The following is a 26,898-nucleotide window of genomic DNA, read 5'->3' on the forward strand; positions in this document are numbered from 1 at the left end:
TCAGGGCACATTCAGAGGCTTACTAGCTGCAGTGTTCATGGGTATGTGGCTGTCTCCTCTCACAAGTGGTTGAGAGAGATTGTGAGGACTCTGCATGTTACCCATATCGAATTTTACAAGAGAGGTGGGTGGTTCCCGAAGCTCACTTGGTTCCATATTGATGTCCGCAGTTGGTTCTACAAACATGCCACTTGTACCAGCATCTGGCTGTCTGAAGCCAGAGGGAGTTGGGTACAATTCACCTGGAATCTCACTCAGTCCATCAGTGGCTGTGGGGAAGACCTTCTGAATGCCTGCTGCCGTGCCTTCGGGATTGGCCTGGCCCACTGGAAGAAATCCATCTTGACCGTCAGGAGGGGGTTCAGCTTGGCCTGAAGGGAACATAGCTCCTTGCATGCCAGGAACGAGAAGCCCAGTGAAAAACTGTGAAGGTGACTGCCAAGGCAAAAAGAAAATAAGAGAATATGCATCAAAAAATTTTAAAAGAACTCATGGAGCACTTTGGACATTATAGAGAAAGACGGAAGAGAAAAGAATGAAAAGAGAGAGAATGTAGAGTAGTATTTCTTGTTTTTAACACCTCCATAAAAATGCAAGGAATTCAGCATTCTGGAAAACAGAATACCGGATTCCATAGCCTAACCATATTTTTAAATCCAAAAGTATCCTGAACCCTAGCCCTACTTCAATAAGATGATAATCTTATTGAAAACATTCTTCACTTAAAGGGCTTCTCAGTCTAAATGAAAATTCTCAAGACAGAGAATTGGATGGACAAAGCAAGACCCTGAAAGATATGAAAGAAGTCTTGTTCATGTATAGTATTTTTAAATGAGCAGTCAAAGTTGCAGCAATTGTTTCTAGATTTACAGCCATCTATCTAAATTAGCTTCTGTAAAATTGTATACAAATCTGTATCATGTTTTGTCTTCCTGTTTTGTCACTTCAAACTGTAGTATAAACTCTAAAGCAGACCAAGAAGGAAGGGAGGGAGGGAGGGAGGGAGAAAAAAGGAAGGAAGGAAGGCCTATTTTTTTTATTAACCCAACTGAAATATCCTGTGAATTGGTGAGACCCTTGGTCCCCTAATGGCATTTTGTCTGACCCTGTGAAGAAGGATTAGAAGCTGTAAATCTATCACACAGTGTGGATGGTTTGGAATTGGGCTTATGATGATTCTGAATGATCCCATGAAAATAGAAATATGTTAGTAAATTATTTACCATTTCCTCAGAGCTGAGCACTGCACCCTAGAACACCAATCAGAAAATGCGGGTTTGAGGGAGCAGAATGGAATAAATCAACATTAAAGGCATGGAGCAATGATTTCTAAAAGGTTTACAAAAATGATGATGATGATGATGATGATGATGATGATGATGATGATGACGACGACGACAATGCACAGTCTTATTACAATAGATACAGGGGTATCCATAGGTGTTCCAAAATCTACAGGATTATGGGCATGGAATAGTGATCCAAGCTCTACGCCTTTAATAATGGAGCCAAGCCCACCATCCTGCAGACCTTTTCACACACACAGACATCTCTTCAATAAGGCCTTTGTGATAGGCTAGGTCTGGAAACAGACACTACAAGAAATGCACAACTTTATTATTATTATTATTATTATTATTATTATTATTATTATTATTATTATTATTATTATATGAAATGTTAACAGGATATTGAAAGCCTGACAGTTTGTTTCTCCAGTTTTATACTAAACATAATCAAGACAGGGAAATCTGAATTTATTTCCTCATCACTTGCTATCTGTTCCACAAGCTCATATTTTTAAAAGGATTTTTCCTTCTCTGTACTTTTCCACATCCCCTTCTCATGAATGTTGTCTGCGGGATAGCAATCTGTAGTTACACACAATCCTCCCACAGCCACATCCTACAGAATATCCCAGCGTGAGTTAGGTTAAGATTTTTGGCCCTTTTGTTGGATTTTGCCTGATTCTGATTTTTTCTAAGAAAGCAATAGCAATAACACTAAGACCTATATATTGCTACACAGTGTTTTACAGCCCTCTCTAAGAAGTTTGCAGAGTCAGCCTATTGCCCCCAATAATCTGGGACTTCATTTTACCAACCTCAGAAGGATGGAAGGCTGAGTCAACCTTGGCCCAGTGAGCATTGAATCCTTGGCAGCCAGCAGAATTAGCCTGCAATACTACCATCTCACCACTTTTTCCATTAAAAACCTTAAGCCCCTATCTTCCACAAAAGGGCCAATTATTTGCATAATTGAAAGACCCTCTAGAAGTGCTCTGTGGCCCAAATGCCTTTCCTAAAAGAACCTACATCCTCTTATTTTTTAATATAAAAATAATTGTTTTTGATAGTGCTAAATAGTTGCCACTGCTGTGATTTCATGAAATTAGTCCAAAGAGCACAAACATGTTAGTTCAATACTGCTTTGAAGTGGATTAGTGAAAGATATATAAATCCATTTCCTGTGAAACCAAGATATGAAATGGACTTCCACTTCAGTCAAGCCTATTAGCAACACCATTTAAGGTGCCCAAGTTCCTCATTTTTTAACAGAGTCCTGACCCTCCTGGAAGAAGATACCCTGCCAGATATGATCCTGAAGAAAAGAAGGCCATTGCATATTCTTCCCAAGCGTGTTTCACACATGATAGGAATCAGTGGTGGGTTCCTGCTGGTTTTACTACCGGTTCACAACATGTGCGCAACACGCTGAGCGTGCGTGCACTGTTCAATGTAGATTGTCATTCACGCTTGTGCAGAACAATTTACAGTGAACTGCGCATGTGCAGTCACTAAAAACAACATGGTGGTGACATCAGTGGCGGTGAGGGAACTGGTTTGGGGGCATGGCAAGCCTGGGTCGCTGCTGGTTCTGCGACCCAGGCAAAAATGCCATTACTGGTTCACCGAACCGGGAGCAACCCACCTCTGGTAGGAATGTGGGAGAAAGTTGTTTGATACTAAGCTAGGCCACTGTTCCATTTCATTCAGTCCCATTAAGATTAAAAAAAAGTTGGTTGCTCCAGATGTTTCAGACAGATTGCTTTCCTAGACCCACTTGCAGATGCTTAGAAATTGAGACCTTGGGCATGGCAAAGCACCAAATTGCAAGAATAGCTGGATAGCAGTGATCAGGATCACAATTCGATCCATTTTTCTTTCATTGGAAAAGGGTTGAATTACATGATCTTTAAGGGAAACAGATTTCACAATTTATTCAAGCCCACTTCAGGCTATGGACATTCCCAATAAAGGATTGAATAAGCACTGCTGTTCCAGCGAAAACAAACCAGACATCCACTTCAAAAAAAAAAAGCAAAACTATTCATTATGCAAAAAAAAAAAAAAAAGCCTGAAAATCTCAAACAGACTTTCTGTCTCACTTCTTACCTGTGGTCCCATCTGTGTAACTATAATTGGCAGCATCTGCAAGACAAGTAATAATAATTGCATGTATGTTATGCCTTTAGTTAACTACAGGTAAGACTGAAGAAGGAATTGGCTTTGGGGATAGTTTGTCTTTTATCTGTTCAGCTATTCAGTACTTGTAAAACATGCTTCTATTCTGACCTTGTAATCCTTTGGATCAGGGGTGGGTTTCTGCTGGTGTTACTGCCAGTTCAGTGCACGTGCATGCACAGTTGCCTATAAATAGGTCTGCGCATGCGCAGAACATTAAAAATGTCAAAAAAAACATGCCACAGCAACTGGGGAACTGGTTTGGGGGTGTGGCGAGCCTGCCGTCCTTACTGGTTCGGCGACCCAGTTGCAATTTCCACCACCAGTTCGCCCAAACCAGTACAAACCGTTAGCAACCCACCTCTGTTTTGGATCATTAGACAGCCTTTCTTTAGATTCATTTTAAGTTACACTTTCCACAAACATATTTAAGTTGACAAAATCAATGTAGCCAGTATGACGATTCTGCTTGGACTTTCTTCCCATAATTCTCGTGTGAACCTCATTCTCTTGCACCTCAACTTTGTGTGAAGCAGCTGGTACTATTCTTCAGTGGTTGTACTGAGATGAAGCTTTCTCCAATCAGGTGCCCTCCAATTTGTTTGACTCCAATTCCTACCAGCTCCATCCATCCCTTGGGGAAATTGTGATGTTTTGCTTCTCATCCAAGAAGCTTCTTCAGCTCTGAAGAAGCTTCTTGGATGAGAAGCGAAATGTCTTCAGAAAAAAAAATAGAAAGCCCAGTTGCCTCCTGAAAAACCACCTTTGGGACATGCAGAGTAATAGTGTGTGAATATACACCACATATACAGATGATCACAGAAGCTGATTTAAGGGAATTAAGAAGTTATTTATGCTTACTATCCAATGTCTAAGTCTGGAAGGTAAGTATATTTGCTTCCTATGATTGCTTAGTTTCTAAAATGGAGAAAGATGAACAGTGGAAACAGATGAGGATATTAGCCAGCATGGATTCTTAGTTATAAAATACTTACTGCTTGCCCTGGCGGTAGCTGCTGTGGTACAGTCATTCCTCCACCAACTATAGGCAATGTTTGCATTGTGGATAATATTCCTAGGAGAGTAGAAAGCTGCATGGCAAATGGATTAGAACATGGTTAGAAAGAAATACAGAAAGAAAGAAAGCAGCTTCCTTTGCATTGGGTGACACGATTAAAATCTTCAACTAAAATATTTTTGTTTCTTTCTAGTGTCAAATATAGCCAAAAAAAGGACAACAGTTTTACCACCATCATCAGGGCTGCCGATAGGATTATTAAGTGCTGGAACAAGACTAATATGGCCCCCCCTCACCTACACATGGACACATAAATCAATAATGTCATAATTGTACTGTAGTGAAGCCTAGAAGGCCCAAAACGGAGTGCAGGGGAGATGCGCAACCATAAAGGTTATGTCAAACAAGGTTGCAAGGCACTTTTGCTATACACACAAAGTATAGAGTATGAAGTATATATCCAATATTTGGTTTTGTAAAAACTTAAAAAAAATTCCTCTTCATGGACCCCCTTTGAGCTCCATGGCCCTGGAACAATGTACCAGCTACACCCCCCTCTCCTCAGGCCTGACCATCATCCTGAGCAAGATGTGTAGGGCTTCCCACTCATGCATGATGTTTCAACTGTCAGGCAAAGTGTCAGGATTTTGGCACCAAAGTTAGCCCTTTGGCTATTCTGCAACTTCTGAAGACTTACATATTCTACCAACAAAACAAGGCAAGATTCCTGTGATCTTCCAGATGTTATTAGATTCACATTCTAACCATCCCTGACAATAAATCCTGGAGGTTGGAGATGGGGGCTCTTGGGGTACAGCTGGAAAAAAACTGCTACTTGCATGAAAGCGTGGCTTAAGAGCCATTTAGTACTATTAGTACCCTTTAGTTGGGTACTAAATGGGAAACTACAAAAGCCCCCTCTCTGAATTCATTTATATTTTCTCATTTGGCTGGCTCATTTAAAAAGTCCTTTTTTTTTTTGCCCTGGCAAGGCAATTATTTTAATCCACCTGGATCTTGGGAATGAATTCCAGTTGGGTTTCTAACATCATAGCTTCTCTTTTAACTACTTTTTTCAACTCCTGTGGAAATATATCACTTCCAGTGTTCTGCTTGCATTTTCATTATCATTGCCTTTGTTATATCAGAATCCTCCCCTTCTATGTTAACAGGATTTAATGATTGATTTTTCCCCTTATTATCATTCATCGATTGATTATATGCTATCAAGTCAATGTTGACGCTTAGCAACCACATCAATAGATCTTCTCCTGGAGGATTTGTCCCCAACCTGGTACTTCAGGCCTTTTAGAAGCATTATAATCTATTATATTATTAAATTTTACATTATTAAAATTATTATGAAACCAAACCTTATAGATTCTAAAGTAATAGAACTGGAAGGATCTCGCATAAAAATTCATTCTGAATGCCACCTGAGATGCAGTTTTACAAATAAGGCATAACCACAAAGCATCCTTTTGTCTTCTCTAAGAAGGCAAGAGGCTTAATGTGAGAAGAAATATCACATTGTTTCTTGCTTCTTTTGAATTTTATTTACTGTTTTTATGCTTTTGATATTTTATTGTACACCACACAGAGATGGGCGGTTCTTAAATATGATACCATAGATCAGACCTGCGTGCCAGATGCGTCATGCCCATGCCTGGTTTAGCGAAGGGGGGGGGAGTCTGATACATCATGTGATGACGCATGACGATGTGAGTTTAACACCCCTACTGTAGAGAGGTGTTAGGTAGCTAAACAGAAAGACAAACAGACAGAATGTTTCTAGGCAGCTTGGTCCCAAACCTTTGCAAATAATAATCCTTTCAATTGTCCCTGAGAAGCAGTGCAGATACAAAACAGAATCATACATTCCACAGAGTGGAAATCCAATATTACTTGGATTTCCAAAGATGACAGTGGGGAAAATAGTTCCCTTATTCACACCTCTCCTCTTTATTGAAAATCCATTACATGCTGCCTATAAGAAGGATCCTATTCAAAAAAAGACTCCACAGGTTGCACAATACATACTATCTGAGCTGTCATAAATGCTGAAGAGATTCTCCATCATTTTGTAGTAATTGCCATGCTCTGCAGTCACAATTGCTGGCTAAGTACTACTCAGAGCATCTACTGTTAGATATTGCTAAAGACTCTTCTCTGCTTGTGGCATTCAGTTTTTCTTCAAGAAGTGATCCCATCCTGATTTTCTGGCTGAGAGTTTTAGTTCTTTGATTTGCAGAAGCAGTAAGAAACCAGCAGCATCCTGCAATCTTCCAAAATGAATTTCTCTAGTAGGTGGATGCATGAAACTGGGTGAATTTAGAACCAGCCCTCTCAGACAAGTTTGGAGAATTTTGCTAATATTGAAAAGATAGAAAAACATTCTGATTTTTTTTAAAAAGATACTGAAAGCAGAATGCTCAGGAATTTTTACTTTCCTCTCCTCTCCTCTCCTTTCCCTACCTCTACTTCTATCTCTACCTCTACCCTTCCCCTTCAGCTCACTCATGACAAACTTGATATAAAAAGTCTATATCATAGGGAACAGCAATGAAATCCACTTACCTTTGCTACCCGTTTGGTAGCAATATGAGCATGCGTGCGCAGAGCATGCCTGCAAAGGTAAGCAAACAGCAAGGGGAGGAATCCGCTTTGCCACGCAATTTATGTTAATATAAATTGCACGTCACAGCTGATCGTCAGAAAAACCAATTCATCCGAACCGGTAGCATTTTTTTTACTACCGGTTCAGGCGAATGGGTAGCATTTTTAGTACCGGTTCGGGTGAACCCATCTGAACTGGTAGCATTTAACCCCTGATGGAGAAGTAACATTCTCACAGAGAAATGAAAATGGCTGAACCATTGCCAAGAAAAACTATATGTAGGGCTATCAGATCTGGGTTACGCAAATCTATATGACCATTAGCAGCACAAATTTATTTTTTGCTGCCATCCAGTTTGTTGGGATCTTTGCAGCCCAGATCTGCTAGTTATCTGATCTGTAAAACAAACATATACAATGGTACACTTGCTTAGTGCAGAAAATAACTTACGAAATTCATATCTATCGGGAACACCTGATTCTGTGGTAGGCTGATGACAGGAAAGTTCTGTAATACAAAGAATGTATGGGTTTTTAAAACTGATTCTTGTGAGAGTTTTAATGCAATTCTGTGCATGGCTATTCAGTTCAATTGGAATTGCTTCTAGCAACCTGATCCTGAAGGCATAAAAAAAATAATTGCTAGATCTGGCATTAGTGCAACAGTTCTTTGTACTTTGCACTTTAATGTTCAGGGACAGAGAGCATATCTGCAGAGTAATATCTGGGAAATGAATGAGAATTTTTCACAAAATGATTTTAATCCTTCATCATAATCAGACTGCTGAAAGTTAGCTGCCTACTAAGAAATATAATTATTTGCAGATCTTGTGCTTGAGCATACCATGCACATATACACTTAAGCTTGGAGGACAGAATCTTTTGATAGAAAATTATTTATAATATTTGTAGAATATTAATGGAAATTTTTTTAAACCCTTTGCCTTGTGATCAGCGGTGAAATCATCTGAAGTCTGCTACCGGTTTGGTAAATCTGCTACCGAGCAAGTGCTTTGTGCACACATGTGCAAAACATGTGCACTAAAAAAGGAACATTTTGAAGCCTTCCGAGTCTGCAAAGACAAGTAGAACAATGTGGGGGGGGGGGAATCTGCTGTGCCACGCAATTTAGATTAGCTACAAAGTAGGAAATTCAACGATTCTAGCTAATCTAAATTGCATGTCACAGCTGATCATAGGAAATACCGGTTCGCTCGAACTGGTAGCATTTCACCCCTGCTTGTTGTGGCGAATAAAATATGAGGAATTGCCACTGATTGTTACGTTACCATTCTTATATTCAGAGCCTCCCCTTTGTATAGCAGAAAGGGAGAAAACTGATACACTTGATCAGTTTTGTCAACTATTTTTAATCCAGTTCATTTTTCTGCTGTCAATTTAACAAAACTGATAGCAGCAAGAAGACAGAAGAAAGAAATCTTTAACTGTTTCCCTCAGCTTCCTTCTCTGGTGTAGGCAGCTGGGATCTCTCTATGCATTCAATACTCTAGTTGTTCCAGCTAATCTTTTTTTATTCAGACCAAAATCAATGGAAACTCTATGATGTGTGTGTGTGTGTTCAAAGGTAACATGCACCTTTTGGGTGACATGCCTGCATTCACTAACACCTGACAGCAATTATTCTTGAAAGCATGCCCTATTCTTACACAATTTTCAGAGCCTGTAGGAGAATGGGGTGCGCCCCCATATAGCCTCTGGAGGCTCTGAAAATCATATGAAAATAGCCTGTGTTTTCCACAGTTTTTGGAGACTGCACAGGCCGTGGAAGATCATTCTCCAAAGCCCTTGAAGAATAAAGGCCTCATGCAACCCAGAGAAGGCTAGGGTAGGCCATAAAGGGCATGTCCACAGGAAAACAACACAGCCTGGAATAGTAAGCATTGCATTGCAGATGCTGGGCAAGGATTGTCCCTGAACCACAGGACAATTCTGCCTTGGGGAATAGTGTGAGGTGGTCTTTTTGAGTGGCAGTGGTGCTAGGGTTGAAGACAAGACTTCGACATCCATATAAGGTCCAGCCTCTACATTCCCACCAAATGCAGGGTGGCCTAGATTGGGAAAATTTAAAAAGAATGTTTCTCTTTTATTTGACAGGATCTATGTGACACACCAACAGAATCAAATTAGGCATTTTGGGGATTTTTCTCATGCCAAACCCCAAAGTTTTATTTATCAATGGTCAATGGAGTTCTGAATTCCTAGGATTCAGTCCACTTCTGACTTAGAAGAGGATTTTAGTTGGGCGGAGCCCAGATAGCAGCCAATGGATGCTGAGTTTTGGTTTTCTCTTTCAGTGCTATTCAAAAGATAATGAACATTTTTTTTTCAGCTTACCATATTTGGAGGCTGATTTCCTGGTAGGTTTGGATCTGGAACCAGCTTTGCTGGAGGCAGTACAGCTCTTTGCCGAGACTTCAATTTGAAAGGAATGAATACTTTTATTTGTTACATTTATACTTTGTCTTCAGCACCTAAAGAAATATGCATTGCACTTCCTTTTCTAGTTTTATCCCCTCATCAATAACCTTGTCAGGAAAGTTGGATTCAGAGATGGTGAAATTACCGATGGAAATTCCCAAAATTACCGATGGAAATCCCCAAAATTACCGATGGAAATTCCCAAAATTACCGATGGAAATTCTATGGCTAAAAGTGAATTAGATTTTTTTATATTAATTCTTGAACTTAATCCAACATCTTAACCACCATACCATGCTTGATTAGATACTGAAGTTTAATTTAAATTAATTGAAAGGCTTAGGGTAAGATTTTGTGATTATTTACATTCTAAAAGAAAAGAATCCTCTTAGAGAACAAAAAGCCTACTTCCATCCCAAAGTCCTGATTCTGACCTGTATTTTTAATTCTTATTAGAATTATACATTATAGCAACTGCCTTTGCCAACATGATTTCAAAGACTATTTCGTTCTCTCTCTTAGTCTAAGACCACTAGTATCTTTGTACATAAGACTTTCAATATTCAACAAGATGTTCAGTTGTAAGAAACTCTAGGAATAGAGCATCTTACAAAGAATATTACCAAAATGCTACAAATGGTGTCAGTGGTTCAGTTTCAGTGAAGTTAAAGGAAACAGCTCTTTCACTACACAACCCTCTGTCAGCCATAATTATATGAAGAGATTTATTAATCAAGCTGGGGATTGATGCAAAATCCAAGGAAAAGAAAAAGGAAAGATAATGAGAAGCTCAGGTATTATATATAATATAATGCTGGTCTTGTTGTATTTGTGTCTTTTCCCGTGTAAGATTGAAATTGTTGTGGCAACATTTCGGAGAGGTCTTACTCGCCATCTTCAGACTGGTGTTTTTGGCTTAAAGTGTGGCCAGAGCTGCTGTCTTTCTATAAATCTTAGTGGAGGGTGGGGTGGTGGTGGAGTGCTGGCTTTGTTTCAGTAAGTGGATTTATTGGAAGTGTGGCTGTATCATGATTGGGAGATTGTTTGTTTACCAGGGCTGGTTTCCAGATGTCTGGTAGGTGGGAGGTATCATCACGTTTATTCATGTTGTGGGGGTGTTTCTCTATTTCGATAGCTTCCATAATTATTCTCTTGTTGAAGTGTTCAGTTTTGGAGATTAACCTGGTTCCTTCAAAATTAATTTCATGTCTTGTAGCTTTAAGGTGCTGGAAAAGGGAGGAAGTTTGTTCTTTTTTTTTTTCTTACTGTGTTCTTCTGGACATCTGGAAACTAGCCCTGGTAAACAAACAAGCCCCACCCACCACCCAGGCTGTTACAACACAAAACAACAACAGACCCACAGCCAGCACCAATCAGCACCAATCATGATACAGCCACACGTCCAATTAATCCACTTACTGAAACAACACCAGCACTCCACACCCACCCACCAAGATTTATAGAAAGACGGAAGCTCTGGCCACACTTTAAGTCAAAAACATCAACCTGAGGGGAGATGTGTGTGTGTGTGTGTGTGTGTGTGTGTGTGTTCCAGCATAACTCTGGAACACCTCAAGCAATTTCAACCAAACTTGGTACATAGATGACTTACTCTCTTAAAACAAATACTGTGGAGGTAAGATACCCTAACACCCCTTGGGATCTGTGTTCTGTTAAGATACAGCCTGTTGTGCCTTAAAATGGCTTCTACTGTACTGCCGTAAAATGGCTTCTATTGTACAGCGCAGTGGAGTTGCCATGGTAACAGTTTCCAAGGTGGCTCCCTCTGGTAAGGGGGAAAATCCAACATTAGAAATTATGTTTGATCTGGACATTTTCCAGAATACCCAGGCAACACCGGGTTATTGGTTAGCAGCATTATAAAAAAAATTATAACAACATTAAAGTAGTTCTCATGAGCACTAATTGCTACATCTTGAAGCAAGGATTAAACCCTAGGAATTTTCCTGATTAAATGGTAATAATGGACCACTCTCTTATTTATTTCAGAAACCCTCTGGATATGCAAGCATTTATGGCAAATAGAAAAGGGGGGGAGGGTGCATATTCCATGAATACTTTCAAAGAAAGTTTGCAGATTGAGACCGGGAAACACTACCCTCCCTGCTCCCAGTGAATTTCTCCCTTCGGCACAATAGAAAATGCTTGGGACTCAGAGGCATCATTTGCAACTGGAAAGTCCTTTGGCTTGGACGTCATCTCCATTTGCAAACAGCAGAGGGGGAGGAATTGAGAGAAGTTCAAAGGTAGTGCTGGCAAATGTAAACTACATTGTACGCAAGGAGGAATTGGCCTTTCTCAGGCTCCTCTGCCTCCAAGTGTTGTTCTATCATTTTTCCGGAATCTCAGAACATTCTTGTTCCATTTGGAATCAGGATTTCCTTCTATGCATACTTTTGCTACCTTAGATTCTAGGCCATGGGTGTCCAACCTTATCAACATTAAGACTTGTGGACTTCAACTCCCAGAATTCCCCAGCCAGCCATGTGTCAGGGTTCCAAGTAACAACCCCAAATCAATCAAAACTCTGAGGCCAAGAGTTTCCTCAAAGCACAATTTTATTTGGGACGTCAATTTGACCCAGCTGGTGAAAACCTGACTCTGAAGGACCCAGAGTTTTCCCCACCCAAATCAAAACCCAAAATTGTTGCTCCCAGGTCACATGTCCATCACATGGTCCAATCAGGTTGCAATCCCAACTCCATTTTGTTCACGCCTCTCCAACACCTAGTAAAACGTCCTTGGCTCCCACGGGAAAGAATGTTAGTTTGGCTACACATCCCCCAGCTATCTCTACCTCCCCCCTCACATTCCCACAGCTCCATCCATCCTTGCTATGGCAGCCCTGAAGATGCTCCCAAAATGGTTTCAAGGCTGACACCATGCTGACTGGGGAATTCTGGAAGTTGAACTCCATAAGTTTTAAAGTTGCCAAGATTGGACATCCTATTCTAGGCTAAATCAATTGCCATTAAATTTGAGTTTTTTAAAAAAAATATTACCCAGCAAACATATCATAAGTTTATTTTCTTCAAGCCAGCAATAAGATTAATCAGTAGCTACTTGCCAATTTTATCTCATTTTTATTTATTTTAGGTATTGCTTTTATCCCATTGTTTCCTACTTCACTTTGGTTTTTTTAATGTTTACTTATTTTTATTTATTCAGAATATATTATTTGGCTTCATATCATAACATAGAATTGTTATTATTTTATAGCACTATATATCAGAACAATTGCAGCGCAAGACAGTTAAAATGTGACCTTTTTTAACCAAGGTGTTTCCATCAAGAGAAATAAAAACGGCAGTACCTGAGCTTGCTGTGGAGTATTACCGATGGCTATATACCTTTGCAACAGGCGTAATATCTGGCAAATGAATCACAAATAGTTTTTCATACAATGATTTAATATTTCATCATAATCAGACCACTGTAGGTTAGCTGCCTGCTAAGATATATAATTATTTGCAGATTTTCTTGTGCTGGAGCTGTTTACTATGCACATATATACTTAACAGCTCCTTTTTATGGAAATTTATCTATTATGTTAGCAGAATAGTAGTGGGAAATTTTTTTCTTGACCTTCTCACTTTAGATAATTCTACAGGAAATTTTAAATACAATAGAACACAGGCAGCATGATTTTAAAAACTTCTTAAAGGACAATAGTTTTGATCATACAGAATTTTCAACAGTAATTATAACAAATAAATTAAATATTTTTTCCAGGACATGAAAAAAAAAATCCTGAAGTTCTGCATATGCTTATTCTGGCTGCAGTTTTGCTCGCCAGCTGCTTACATTCCAGGAACAGCTATGGGATTAATGCTGGAAGTCTAAAATTACTCCATTGAACATATAAAGATTTACTTTTGAGTAAACATGCCAAAGACAGCACCGTACATCCGTCTTTCCCAATATGACATGTTCCACCTGTGTGGGCCCCTAATTCCAAAACCTTCCCAACCAAAATGCTCATTGCAATACTGATTTAATTGCATGCTTGGAAAGTTGCCGTTGACAACATCTGGAGATTGCCACCTTGGAGAAGGCTGATTTATAAGATTGCAGTCACAATTATTTCTTTTTTAACCTTTTCTCCCCTCTTGTCCTTCGGTGGATAGAATAGAGGGTTTCTTAAAAGAGAAAGGGTGGAAATAATGGAAAGTAATGCCATGTCTGGAGACAGCTCTGTCATAAGATAAATTGAACCAGTGAGTAGTGGCATGACTTTATAAGAATTGGTGGAGAATTGATTGGAGGTAGGAGGATTTGGTTCATAGGGCACTTATATTCATATGGTGTAAGTCCCATTGAAATAAGTGTCTTGTTACACTGGTACATACTCCCTTCTAATGTACTTCAAGATTACCCCGAACTTCTGAATGGATGACACGTTTGGGTAATTTGTGAGAAAGTTGATAAAAATTATATGCAAATATTCTGCCTGAGGCACCAAATTGTCCTGGATTAGTTTTGGCCTTTTTGTGGCTACTCAAGAGCCAGGGCGGTACAGTAGTTAGAGTGCAGTGCTGCAGGCTACTTCTGCTGACTACCGGCTGCCTGCAATTTGGCAGTTCAAATCTCCCCAGACTCAAGGTGGACTCAGCCTTCCATCCTTCTGAGTTCAGAAAATGAGGAGCCAGATTGTTTGGGGGCAGTAGGCTGACTCTGTAAATCGTTTAGAGAAGGCTATAAAGCACTGTGAAGTGGTATATAAGTCTAAATGCTATGGCTATTACGCCTCTGCCTTCTCCATGTCAGCAATACAGCTGCCTCCATTCCTGATTCATCTGCTTCAGATGGCATATTGCAAAGACAAGGGGAAGCAGGGAACCACAAAGAAGCAGTGGGGAAATTTTTTGGCAGAGCTTTACCAATTCATCTTGTAACTTTGGATCATTCTCTTGATTCTTCCAGTGCACTGATTTTACTCTGATTTGCGAGAAAAGGTGCCAGATCTGATGAGGGTCTCCATTGTTTGGCCAATAACAAGAGATAAGGTGAGCCAAAGCAGGGAAGGTGGCTAAGGAAACTAGCAGCTCAGAACCAAAGTAGAGGAACCTAGGCCTCATAATAATGTGTCAACATTTTCTAGATAATTAAACAATTCAGAACCTGCGATGATCATGCAAACACACACACTGCTTTTGCAACAAACAATCCTGCAGCCCCCCTCCCCCACTGTCACCCCTACGTTATTTACTTCTTTGCTGCTGCTTGTAGCCAGAATCCCACCAATGTGGTTGATCTGAGGAGAAAGAACATAAATTCTAAATGAAGCATACCAATATGTCTTAATCTTATGCAATTTAGTCTCCACCTAAGTCATTATTCAAGCTAAGATTTGCTGCAGTAGCCTCTTACAAAGACTCCTTCTAACACTTCAGTGTTAGAAGCATGTTCTGTATCACCTAGGAGGAACAATACTACACCATTCTCACAGCTTTGTCCAAGGCTAGGGAGCTACAAAAATAAGATTTCCATTAACCACCCATAATGAATCAAAAAGAGAAGTTAACCCTCATTTACATTCTTTGAGTACAAAAAAATTATGACATGCATTGTGTACCAGGCACTTCGTTATACCATACATATGAATACTCTGGGGAGTTATTTGCACACTCCCAGCGATATTAAGGTTGTATTGGTTGCCAGAGAAACATTAACATAACATATGATTCATTTCTCAATGAGTGTTCACTCCTTTTCTGGTGGCTCTTTAAAAGCACAGAGGTAAAAGAGAATCATAGAGTCTTAACTATTCACAGCTTTCCTCAACTGTTAAATTACCAACACATCACCAAAACATTTTAATGTAGTACTGAGAAATTCTCCTGGGATTTCCAACCCTAAGACAATCACCAGTTGAAAGACACCAAAATTCATGGCTAGAGAGGCTCTTTGCTCTTACTATTTTTTAGATTATTTTCCTAGAATAGTGCTCAGGAAAGGCACTAAGGTGTAAATTGCTGTGAGCAATAAGATTATTTTCCTAATAAATGTCCTTTCCTAGGCCATTCTCTATTTTCCTTTCATCCATTTGATCAGAGCAGCTGCTAAGAACCAAATCTGCTCCTCCTGGCCTCACTTTACATAGCCACAAAGATGGGGGACCTCTTGGAGGCCAACTTAAAGTGACCCTACAAAGCTTTAAACTTTTTTCTTTGAGAAAAGAAAATTGGGGGACGCTGATTTAGTCCTACAAATATATAGAATAAAGAAAGTCAGGTCACCTGGGAGTTCAATTGAGTTTTGCTCAACTCCTGGTATCTTCAATGGACTCACATGTTTGATGTTTTCTCAGCATGTGGATATTGTCTGCTATTGGTTTCTTTTATCACTAACCATTTTTTCTCCCTCTCTGTGTCTCTCCTTTTCTCTCTTTCCTTTTTACCATCTTTCTCCTTCACTCTTGTCTCCCCCTTGGTTATAGTTCTGCTTAACATTATGCATTTAATTTCTGTTCTAGTTCACACTTCTCTGTGTGTTTGTAATAGAATCAATGCTCAATATATAAATATGTTTGGTAACTTCCTTAAAGGATGTTAAATAAGTTTAAAGTCCTTCAAATATTTTTTTTTTTCAGTTTCTTAGGCTTGCTCCACGGCCCTTAAAACATTAAAAGGAAAGATAGGGAGGCTCTGATTCAGTCTCTCTTTTTCCTCTCAACTTCCTCCTCTCTTTATTCCTCTCCCCCCCCTAACTTTATTTCAACAAAATAAAAACACAAGAAGAAGTACAGTCCTAGAATACTGAAACTTGTTAGAACATAGAACAATTGGAAGGGGCCTCAGAGATCTTCTAGTCCACACTCCCTGCTCAAGCAGAACACCCTAAACCATTTCAGACAAATTGTTGTCCACTCTCTTTTTGAAAGCCTCCAGTGATGGAACACCCACATCTTCTGAAGGTAATATATTATTTTTGTTCTCATTTTCAATTCAGCCAGCAGAATATTATATTACTTTCAATCTCTGAACATGTACATAAGCCCATGCACAGACATTGCACAAATAGTAGAGTATTATCGTTGTTTAGATATTTCTCAATGCACCAGACTTTTCACATGTGAAATCTAAGGGATCGAGTTGACTATAAGTGTGATTTCCTCATCTCTCCTTCAAAAGAGAAGGTGAGGGATTATTTTATACATTTTAACCCAAGTGGTTAAGATTGTTCCAAGCTGCCCAGAAGGCATATATATATATATATGTTATATTTATGCTGATAAATAAATAAAGGGAGACTAGTATAGATCTATTTCAAGCTATTTAGCTCTCATCAGCTAGCCACACCCTTGTTGGGAATCGAACCTGTGCCATATATATATATCCTGCAGACAAGCTATCTGAAAAACAAACTGAAAGAAACAATTGCAAACTTCCTCTTCCAAACATCATTTAAAAACCCCACAAAATCTTGACAAAGCTTAAAATTCAGCACATGCCTTGCTCCCAGTTCTCCTTCCTACAACAATGTAAAATAAAGACATCTGTAGTTCTCTCCCTAGGATGTGTGGAGAACAAATATACCCCAGAATAGCCTCAAGAAAACTGAAACTCTATTTAGAAATGTTTGTAATTGGACGTTTTTACAGCTGTTAATCCATGAGATTTTGCTACCTAATGAGAATAGGTAAGATCAGATAAAGAACCAAATTACTTTATACAAATTAAAATCCCAAATTTTGAAAGATGGGGAAGGATTTGGTGCTGGTGCAATCTTAGATTTACAGAGAACAAGTCTTTTTGGCATCAGGGTGAAACTTGGCTCTATGCTTTATGAAGTACATAATACACTTTCAGCTTGCTAAGAAGGTACACCACCAAAAGAAACACATGCAAAATTTTAAAGATAACTTACTGGAATGGAGAATGTCAGCCCCAAAAGAGAAAGAAGTAAAATTATAATCTTCATATTTCAAGACGGTATCTGTATGAAGGAATCAGAAATTTGTTTTTATTTCCCTCTAGTATCTTATAAGCATCATTATTCACCATTATCAAACTTGACTCTTACCCCACAATTCTCTTCCAGATGTAAACAGAACAACAGGTTGGTGCCTAGAGTTTCGTTAAAGCTCTTCCCTCAGTAGCTGGAACCCTTCTGAATGGTATCTGTCCCCCCTTGCATGAATTTAAACTCCTATTCAGGTGGGTAGTCATCAGAGTAAAACCCACAGGTGATAATTTGTGTATCACGCAGTACCCAACATCTTATTATCAGTAAGTATCATTATGTCGCAGAATGTCTGTGGTCATGGAGGGATTTTTTTTTCCTTTCTGAGAAGAAATGGAATAATATATTGAATGGGCTAAAGAAAATCAAGCCCACTTTTTCAGGGTCAGAGTAGATGAACAATAGCATGATTTGTAGTCTAAAAGCATCTTGTGTATACCAGGTTCTCAGTCTAGATCAGAACGGTATAGAAGATCACAACTTAAAAATGGCCATCCACTTACTGTTTAGATACCCCGATGTCTGGTTTCCCCTGTACTGCATTTTTTTTTAAAAAAAACCTATTTTTGAGCATCTAGTTTGGGCTCCAAAAGAGATCTTCTTGAGGTGGTTTCCAACTGAATCACAAACATACTTCACAAACTATGTTTAAATCCAAAGTTCTCATGATGTTGTCTTTGCTTGCTTCGTCCCCAGTTTACAGTTGAAGGATCTTGAAATTCTCTTTAGCTGTTCCAGTTTTAAAGGAGAGCTTTTCCCCTTCTCCAGACACTGTTTTTGCTGTGGACATTAGAATCCTCCATCAACCATGTGACTGATGATGTGGTCATACCTTACTTCCACAGAAGCAGCTGCCCAAATAATGGTTGACAGGTTCTAATGTGCTTGTCATTTAAAAGGTGATCTTTTAAAAAATGTTTGGAGTTCTTCAGTTCTCTGACTGGAGAACTGAAGAAGCTTCTTGGATGAGAAGTGAAACATCTTCAAGGAAAAACAAAGTCCAGTTGCCATTTGAAAAAACACCTTAGGGAATCACCAGGTCTTAATGGCTTTCCAATATACCCACAGTGCTGGTGTAATGCTATTCTCCATAAGCAATAGAAAATGGCCTCTTATGTAGAATTCTGTTTAGAGTAGTAGATATGGCTTGCTGTGGGGTCCTACGTCAAACTGTAGATCACACCATGACTGTCTGTAAACAGTGGGCATATACCGGTCCAGTATCTGTTAATGGTTAGACGGCCTAGATATTGGTATTTAAACATAGATCTTTTAAGCATTTATATTTTATTGTGTTCTACTAATCTAGATGAAAAGTTAATATATATTGCTAGTCCATGTATGATATACCATATGCTAAATAAATAAATAACAGCATGCTTATTAATGACCACCCCTTCTTACTTTACCTTACTTCAGGCCTGCTAGACTAACAGGTTGACTTTATATCTACTTCATATCTACTTTGTGCCTACTTCATGCCTGCTGGGCTAACAGGTTGACTTTATATCTACTTCATATCTACTTTGTGCCTACTTCATGCCTGCTGGGCTAACAGGTTGCAGATGTGAAGGAAGGGTATGGATAAAGGAAGTAAGAGCTTCTTGCAATCCTTCCTGTCCAACTGTTATATATGAATCAGTCAGTCTTGCATTTAATATAAGTTTAGCACTCTTTCCAAAGAGTGCTAAACTCTTATTCGGAAAGAAACCCAAGTGATCGCAGTGGTGCAGTGGTTAGAATACATGCTAGATCATTGCTCAGTGCCAGGAGTTCGATTGTGAGTGGCTCAAAGTTGACTCAGCCTTCTGTCCTTCTGAGGTCAGTAAAATGAGGACCCAGATTTTGGGGGGACAATATGTAGACTCTGTAAATTGCTTAGACAAGGCTGTAAAGCCTTGTGAAGCAGTATATAAGTCTAAATTCTACTGCTATTAGAGCAACTTAGCCGTCAAGCAGTTTGAGATGGTTTATCCCAGGCAGTTTACCTATAGCCTCCATCACACTTTAAAGTAAGTGACTGGTTGATGTTTTCTCTGTCAGCAGGTAACACTCAGAGTGCGGGAAGCCTGGGGAATCTACTCCCTTTCCTTAACACATTCTGCAATAAAACTGTAAGGACAGCACCACATGACAGCTTGTTCCTGAGACAGAAAAAAGCTTGATAATGGAGCAGGAAGATAATATATGAATACAGCCATCTGACTATGCTCTTGGAACGAATACAGATGTTCATCTATGAATAGTTACATTGGTTATTCTACATCAAGGAAGCTTCACCAGGGATTTTTAGCTGGATAAGATATTGCATAAATTCTTCCAGTGTGTTCTTTTTACCAGGCCTGTACACAATGTTCTGTAATGATTATTATGTCAATTTTACAATAACACAATGAAAGTTTTAATGGAGCATTTTATATCCTACTATTATTTCAGCCCTTCTAGCAGTCTTTTAATAGCAACTCTTGTTGCTTTACTTGGACTAAATTCTATTTTAACCTCTGGTTTGTAAATCCCAGTATATTTAGTTTATTTAGCTGAGGAATGAACAAATATTTTGGCCCAATTGTTTCATTATTTTATGGAGTAGAGGCTGTATATACTATTATATGTCTGTGTCACAAGATAAGCATGGACAACATACAGTACACATGCGTGACAGTCATCCACATTTTTTGTTCTTTACCTTCTCCAGCAAACTTAGACAGAACAGAAGTGTGGGTGGATGGTAGGGGAATGCATGCACGTAAGCTTCCCCTTCAGTAACCTGTTCACACATTCCTGGTTTTCCACTGTGGGAAACAGAGACTTTTGAGCACAACTCTGGGAATGAAAAGAAAACATCATCTCACTTACTTTAAGCTTGTCTCACCTCTGCTCAGGATTGCTACTTTCTTTTGCCAATGAGTTGATCAAGTTGGGGAAAGGAGGGTAAATATTGGCAGGAAAGAGAAATCAGTGAAGCATTTTCTTTATTTCTATTGATAGAAACCAAGGATCTTTTTGCCCCATTTTTCAGCTGGCTGGTGAGAAAAGCAAGTTATACCCTTGGAGCTGTAGTGGCACAGGGGTTATAGTGCAGTGTTGCAGGCTACTTCTGCTGACTGCTGGCTGCCTGCAATTTGGCAGTTCAAATCTCACCAGACTCAAGATTGACTCAGCCTTCCATCCTTCCGAGGTGGGTAAAATGAGGACCCAGATTGTTGGGGGCAATATGCTGACTCCGTAAACTTCTTAGAGAGGGCTGTAAAACACTGTAAAACGGTATATAAATCTAAATGTTATTGCTCTGATTGCATCGTCCAAACTTTTTATGACTGAAAACAACATATGATCTGCAATCCAGGGACTGCCATTGGCAAGACGGACAAAACTGTAGCAATGGAGCAATCAAACACGTATATTGGTTTCTAATAAACCTGATTTCTGGTTTAGTATTGAGTCTTGGCCAGGCTATTCGTTTCTTCTTCTTCTTGCCTTCTCACCTTTACCACTCCATCTTTCTTAGTCCCCTTCCACCTCCCCATCCACCCTCCCAAAGGACCATTTTAACAAGTTCTTTCTTGTATCAATCCCACACCTAATCTGGTAATTGGGTAAGTGGCCATCCCATTAAAATTAATGGTTATGCAGAGCTAAATTGTCTTTTAGACTATAAAACAAAATTGTAATAGAGATGAATGCAGCATCAGCAAGATAGAAAGCAGGGTTAATTTTTTTGTGTGATAACAGAGTGGAAAATGACAGCTCCAACTAATGGTGTATAATTTTACTTCTCTACCTGTTCTGTAGAGTGCAGAGAAACAAATATTTTCCTTCTAGGTTAAGAACTGCATGTAATAAATGAATTATTCTGTAGATTTGTACAGTAAGCAGAAGCACGATTCACAACAGACTTAGCGTAACTATATATAATGGCAGAAACCAATCAACACATCTGATTCACAAGGTACTCCTAATCCCCTACTGATCTCTGAAAATAGTTTTGGTACTGTTTTGCCAGTTAAGAGCTTCCTTTCCTGTATGTCTAATGACTACAAAAATAATTTCAAATCCATCTTGACGCAGGGCTCAGTCATCAAAAATCAGTCTGTCTGAAATCAAGAAAACTCCTGTCTCACTGGGGAGAACAGATCATTTATTGAGGGGGGAAAAGATGTTACCCTCCCAAACAGAAAAAAATTGTTTAGAAACTGTTTGGGGCTATAACAGTCTTGTTCTCTTTCCAGGTTGCTCCATGGGAATGGCATTGATAATATCCATCCATAGTTTTTCCAATTCATTTTACCCGTGTTCCACGTAAAGTGATTCTGCTGTCCAATACTTGGGATTTGGAAGTGTTTCTAGATAAAGTTTCTGTTCAGTCTCACAGTAGATTAAGCTACCACACATGATGTAGGATGAGCAAGGAATGTCCTTTGAACTGCTGAAAGGACTGTGTCATAAGAGGGTTCCATATGCATTTACAATACATTATCATGGGGTACCTAGGTGCTCCCATGTTACGCCCCTTTTAGGAGGCCTGCACTGATTTCCGGTTGTCTTCCGAGTGTGATTCAAGGTACTAATTATGATCTTTAAAGTGCTCCATGGCTTAGGCCCAGGATACCGGCGAGACCACCTACTGCCACCGGTAGCCTCCCACCGTCCAGTGCGATCCCACAGAGTTGGCTTCCCTCTGGAATGAGCTGCCCCCGGAGCTTCATATAATCCCCGGCCTCCGGTCCTTCCGATGCACCCTAAAAAGTTGGCTTTTCCAGCAAGCCGGCCTGGCCTGAACAAAATAAAATAAATGATTGATTATTGTTAATTTCAATCTAATTTTTTAAATGTTATTGTTAATCTTAATTGGGTTTGTTTTTGGATACTCTATCTAATTTTTTTAACTTTTGTAATATGTCTTTTTTTTAAATGCTGTACGCCGCCCCGAGTCCTTTGGGAGAAGGGCGGCATATAAATCCAATAAACAAACAAATAAACAAACAAATATTCATATAAATCCAATAAACAAACAAATATTCAGCTGACCATGAGAGCACAGATAAATGTCCAAGTGGCCTCAATGACTCTCATAAAGAGTGCTAATGATCAGATGAGTGCATATACATCCTTCCATCCTCCACCATTCAGATAGAACCTAAGAAGCTTTTTGGATGAGAAGTGAAAATGTCTTCAAAGAAAAACAAAGTCTAGTTGCCTTTTGGAAAAGCACCTTTGGGACAACCATGACCTGAGAATCTCCATAGAAATTTTGCTTCAGCTTATGTATCACTTTTATTTATTTATTTACTTTTGGTATAATACTCCGGTGCTGTGGGTACTCTATAACATAACCAAGAAACAACTACATCTAAATAAATGCCAGTGACATGAAAAGTCCATGGCATGTAAACATTATCTGTAGGCACCATTCAAATGACTTTTGTGAAAAAGTGGAGTTCATATGCCATCTATGTAGGACAAGAGTAAGCAATCTCCCTCAAGAATAAGACTAAGCAGTAGTTGTAGCCTCTAGACTTCTCTCTTAATTTGCCCCCAATTTTTTTTCACTAGACCTCAATACCAAGAAACTGATTAATGAAAACAAATCAGCTAAGACGATTTGTATCTAAAAATTTGCAATACACTTATAAATAGTTTTAATCAGTTTCTCTTTTAAATTGTGCTTTCTACTTTTGAAATGGATTCAAAATGTGGGCAGTGCATGTATGTATGCATGTGTATGTGTATTTACATGTCTGTGTGTGTGTGTGTGCACGCACACCAATGTTTATGAATTTGGAACAGATTTTAAAATTCGATAGTGACCAAAGAATATATTATGCATCTTCTACTGTATATTAAAACTATTGGCAGTTCTAGTGCATGGAATGTAGGAAGGATTGTTTCTTAAACATTATGAGTGGGAAATGTATGATATATTTTAAGAAGAGATGTTTGTGCAGAAGCAATGAATCTCTTTCTTCAAACATGTTTTGTTTAAAAAAAATAGGACACTGAAAGGTATGTGTAGCCACAAAGTTGATGATGTGCCATTTTCACTATGTTCAAAACCATTATCAAGCTTCAGGACAAGTCTCCCAAAGTAGACAACAACTTATTGATTAGGGAAAACGTGGGGCATAATATTTGTGATGAGTTTTGGAGAGTGCTTAGAATATACTGGATTATCATGTTTTATTTCGGGAAACAAAGTCACCTGCATGAAATGGGTTTGCAGAGAAATGGTGCATTTTTTTCCGTAAAAGATGGGTGTTGTGAGCATCCCACAACTTCGTTGTTTTTTTTATATTTTTATTTAAAATATAAGCAAATAGAAAAAACAAAGGAAAAAAACACAAGAACAAAGCAAAACTAAACAATATATACAAAAACTGGGCATAGAAAACAAAGTATATATAAAGATTGTCTCCCCAGTTGAATACGGACAGATATATTTCAAGAATAATGTTGTCCTCCTCTTGTAAAAAAAAAGGCCTACAGTTTATTAACTTCTACAACTCCATTAACGCAACCAATTTGACCTGGCATTTATCTATTATATAAAACAAAAACATAGTTAACAGATAAAGCCTACAGCAAAGTTAAACTTCAAAGCCCTGTTAACAATCTATTTTTGTATTTAATTTGCAGAGTTCACAATGGCTTCTTGTATACCATAAACCGCCACAATTGTCTGTCCAAGATCAAATATCCTTGATTGATAAAACTTTTCCTTAAAATTTTGACAGGGATATTTCCCAACAATTGGCTCTCATTCCCCCAAATCATAACTGTTTGTTGTAAATATCTCCACAGCATTTTTTGTAAAAAAAAAAAAAAAAAATCTGTCTACAGGTTGAAACACAGCATCTCTTGACAATTGTTTTCTGATTGGATTTAATAAGTCCATTTCCCAATCTTCATCAATCTCCTTAAGAAAGTCTAGTCCATCACTTATTGATTCTGTCCTCTCTAAGTCTTTAGAATTCAGGTCCCTGTCAGCCTTCTTCAACAAACCTTCAATTCTTAAACTAGGACCTTCTCCTTCAAATTTGCCAGCAATAAATTAGATTCCAATCCATTTTATTGTAAGCCTTGTTTAGTTTCCTTTATTTGTGTCTGAGTGCCATATTTGGTTTGATTTAAAACAATTGTTATTTTATCAAACTTTTTATGTACATCTTCAACTTGTAAACTAAAAAGCATTTTTTTCAAAAGCTTCCCAAAAGGCTTTAACATTAAGTTGATGCATTATTTGCATTTTTAATATAGTCCAAAACTCCCCAATAGCTGAGCTTTCACAACCAAACTTAAGCAGTTCCTCTTAAGGATGGGGTAGCAGCTGTACTATAACAGAATGAACACAGAAAGAATTAAGATAATATTTCCCACATAAAAAGTGAATAAAAAAAAGGGAGAAATTCCCATCAGAGGTTAGAAAAATAAGACCAGAGCTTTTAAAAATTAATGGAATACAAAATCATTGTAGTGAAAATCCAATGTGAATGTAAATCAAATCAGATCACTTTTGCTATCCAAGACATCACCATTGACTGATGAAAGAAAAAGTGATTTGCAACTCCAAAATAAAGCATTAAAAAAGATGCCAAAACTTCACATTAAAATTCTGCAAGGGGGTGGAGTAATTCAACATTCAACCAGTTGATTAATAGTTAAAGATGAAAATCTTCTTAATTTCCTCTTTTACCATTTTCGGTGTCAAGGGAAAAGATGACGATCAAAATGAAAAAAGAAACTTCAAAACATACAGCTAAAACTGAGGTGCATTTAAAAAACAAACAGCTGAAAGGAGAAGATGGAGACCCAATCCTCCAGCCACTCCCACTGAAAATAGCAACCAGCAAGATTCCTCTTGTCAGATAGGTACATAGTGGTCTGAGGGTCATTTTAGATCATTCCTAGTTGCTTCTGTTCGAATTGGAGAGTGCCCCATGAAAGAACCAGCTTTGGTGGCAAAATCAGCTGTTTGTCAGTGGAGAAAAAGATTGCCTTGCCACTCAGTGCATCATTTTCAGAAGACAACCCCTCTTCCCAAATACAGCTAAGTTCTAATGGATCAAATCTTGATAGGAGTTCAAATACAGCAGTTAGAAAGTCTCAGGTCTCTCTGAGAATTAAGAATACATTGTTCAAGAACTCTGATACTTCCATTATCAGAGAAACACATTGAAGGGAAAGTAGTGGTAGAAGTTAGAGTCAGTCCCAAGCTATGATGGGATATCAGTCATTATTAACAAGTGGAAACTCTTGCCATCGGTGACATTGTCTCAACCAGCAACTTTCTTTTCTTGTTCCTCGTAACGTGTTTGAGCACAATTGCCAGCATCTCAAATACTAGTTATGTTGCTAATAAAATTATGTGTCTTTGCTTATGCATTTAGCTTCTAAGAAAACAGTCCCTTGAAAATACCCCTTGGTACTCTACATATGTTATTTCCTTGTTATACATAACTGGCTTAGCCCTTATCCTTGTTACACTTAACTGGCTTAGCCAAGTGAGTTCCTTGATTTACTTGCCTGTTTCCCTTTTTTTTAAAAATGTGTCAGTTTAAAACACAGCATCTCCTTAAATATTTAGAAATTAGAATACGGTTTGTCGTAGATGTTGAGGACAAATTCATGTTTTAAGTTTCAATTAAAATTTGGTGTAACATTTCAGTCTGAACTTCAGTTTGGTTCCTATCAATTATTTCACAAAATGGCCAATCTGTTTACTTCTTTAATTTACTAGCCCCTCAGTAACAGCTGCTCAAGTTATAATGCAATAAAAATATAGTTTAAATTCCCTGAACCCTTTGGAAAAAGATGATGTGGGAACACCATTATACCCAGCTCTTTGCAGAATAAGGATGCTAAATCTACCCAGATAAAACTTTACTCATAAAAGACATTGGATTGTTTAGAAGGGTTGGGGATAGAAGGCATTGTGGTTCCGTTCCTTCCTTATGTGGTGGTTTTAGTCTATGGTACCGATGAGAAATCAGCTTGGTGGTGTTTGCAATTTGGAGTCCCACTGAGGTTGACTCTTTCTTCTCCGCTCTTTAGTATCCATATCAGTGAGACAAATCAACTGACAGTTTGGACTGTGATTCCCCCTTTAGATTGATGATGCCAACTCTGTATAAGATATCAACATCCTATCCCAGTGCTAGAAGGCTGAGAGGGTCTTGATGAAAGAGAACAAGCAGAGAAAAATAGAGTTTCTGTTTGCATATTGGGATTCTCCATCAACACTAGTGTCATCTGCAGGTCCTTCTGGATTCACAGCTTCTGCTTGAACAATAGGTGAGGGCCATCACTAGAACAACCTTTGCCCACCCTCTGTTTTTGCATCATGACGTTACCTGGTGTAGGAGGTGAGTTACAGGAGCT

The 26,898-nt window shown here is 38.6% G+C and overlaps 1 protein-coding gene across 1 annotated transcript in view; it reads right to left on the reverse strand.

The window, feature by feature from the left end:
• AMTN (amelotin) overlaps nucleotides 1–26,898 on the reverse strand; it is a 50,158-nt gene continuing 23,260 nt past the window's right edge. The window contains exons 2-10 of the mRNA XM_032213812.1: nucleotides 14,929–14,975; nucleotides 14,759–14,812; nucleotides 12,872–12,928; nucleotides 9,454–9,531; nucleotides 7,550–7,606; nucleotides 4,460–4,555; nucleotides 3,396–3,431; nucleotides 1,224–1,250; nucleotides 1–435 (exon numbers count right to left, since the gene is read on the reverse strand). Coding sequence (XP_032069703.1) covers nucleotides 1–435; nucleotides 1,224–1,250; nucleotides 3,396–3,431; nucleotides 4,460–4,555; nucleotides 7,550–7,606; nucleotides 9,454–9,531; nucleotides 12,872–12,928; nucleotides 14,759–14,812; nucleotides 14,929–14,975 — 887 coding nt within the window. The remainder of the gene's footprint in view (nucleotides 436–1,223; nucleotides 1,251–3,395; nucleotides 3,432–4,459; nucleotides 4,556–7,549; nucleotides 7,607–9,453; nucleotides 9,532–12,871; nucleotides 12,929–14,758; nucleotides 14,813–14,928; nucleotides 14,976–26,898) is intronic.

Source organism: Thamnophis elegans, chromosome 3 (assembly GCF_009769535.1).
Source record: "Thamnophis elegans isolate rThaEle1 chromosome 3, rThaEle1.pri, whole genome shotgun sequence".
In the NCBI taxonomy this organism is placed as follows: domain Eukaryota; kingdom Metazoa; phylum Chordata; class Lepidosauria; order Squamata; family Colubridae; genus Thamnophis; species Thamnophis elegans.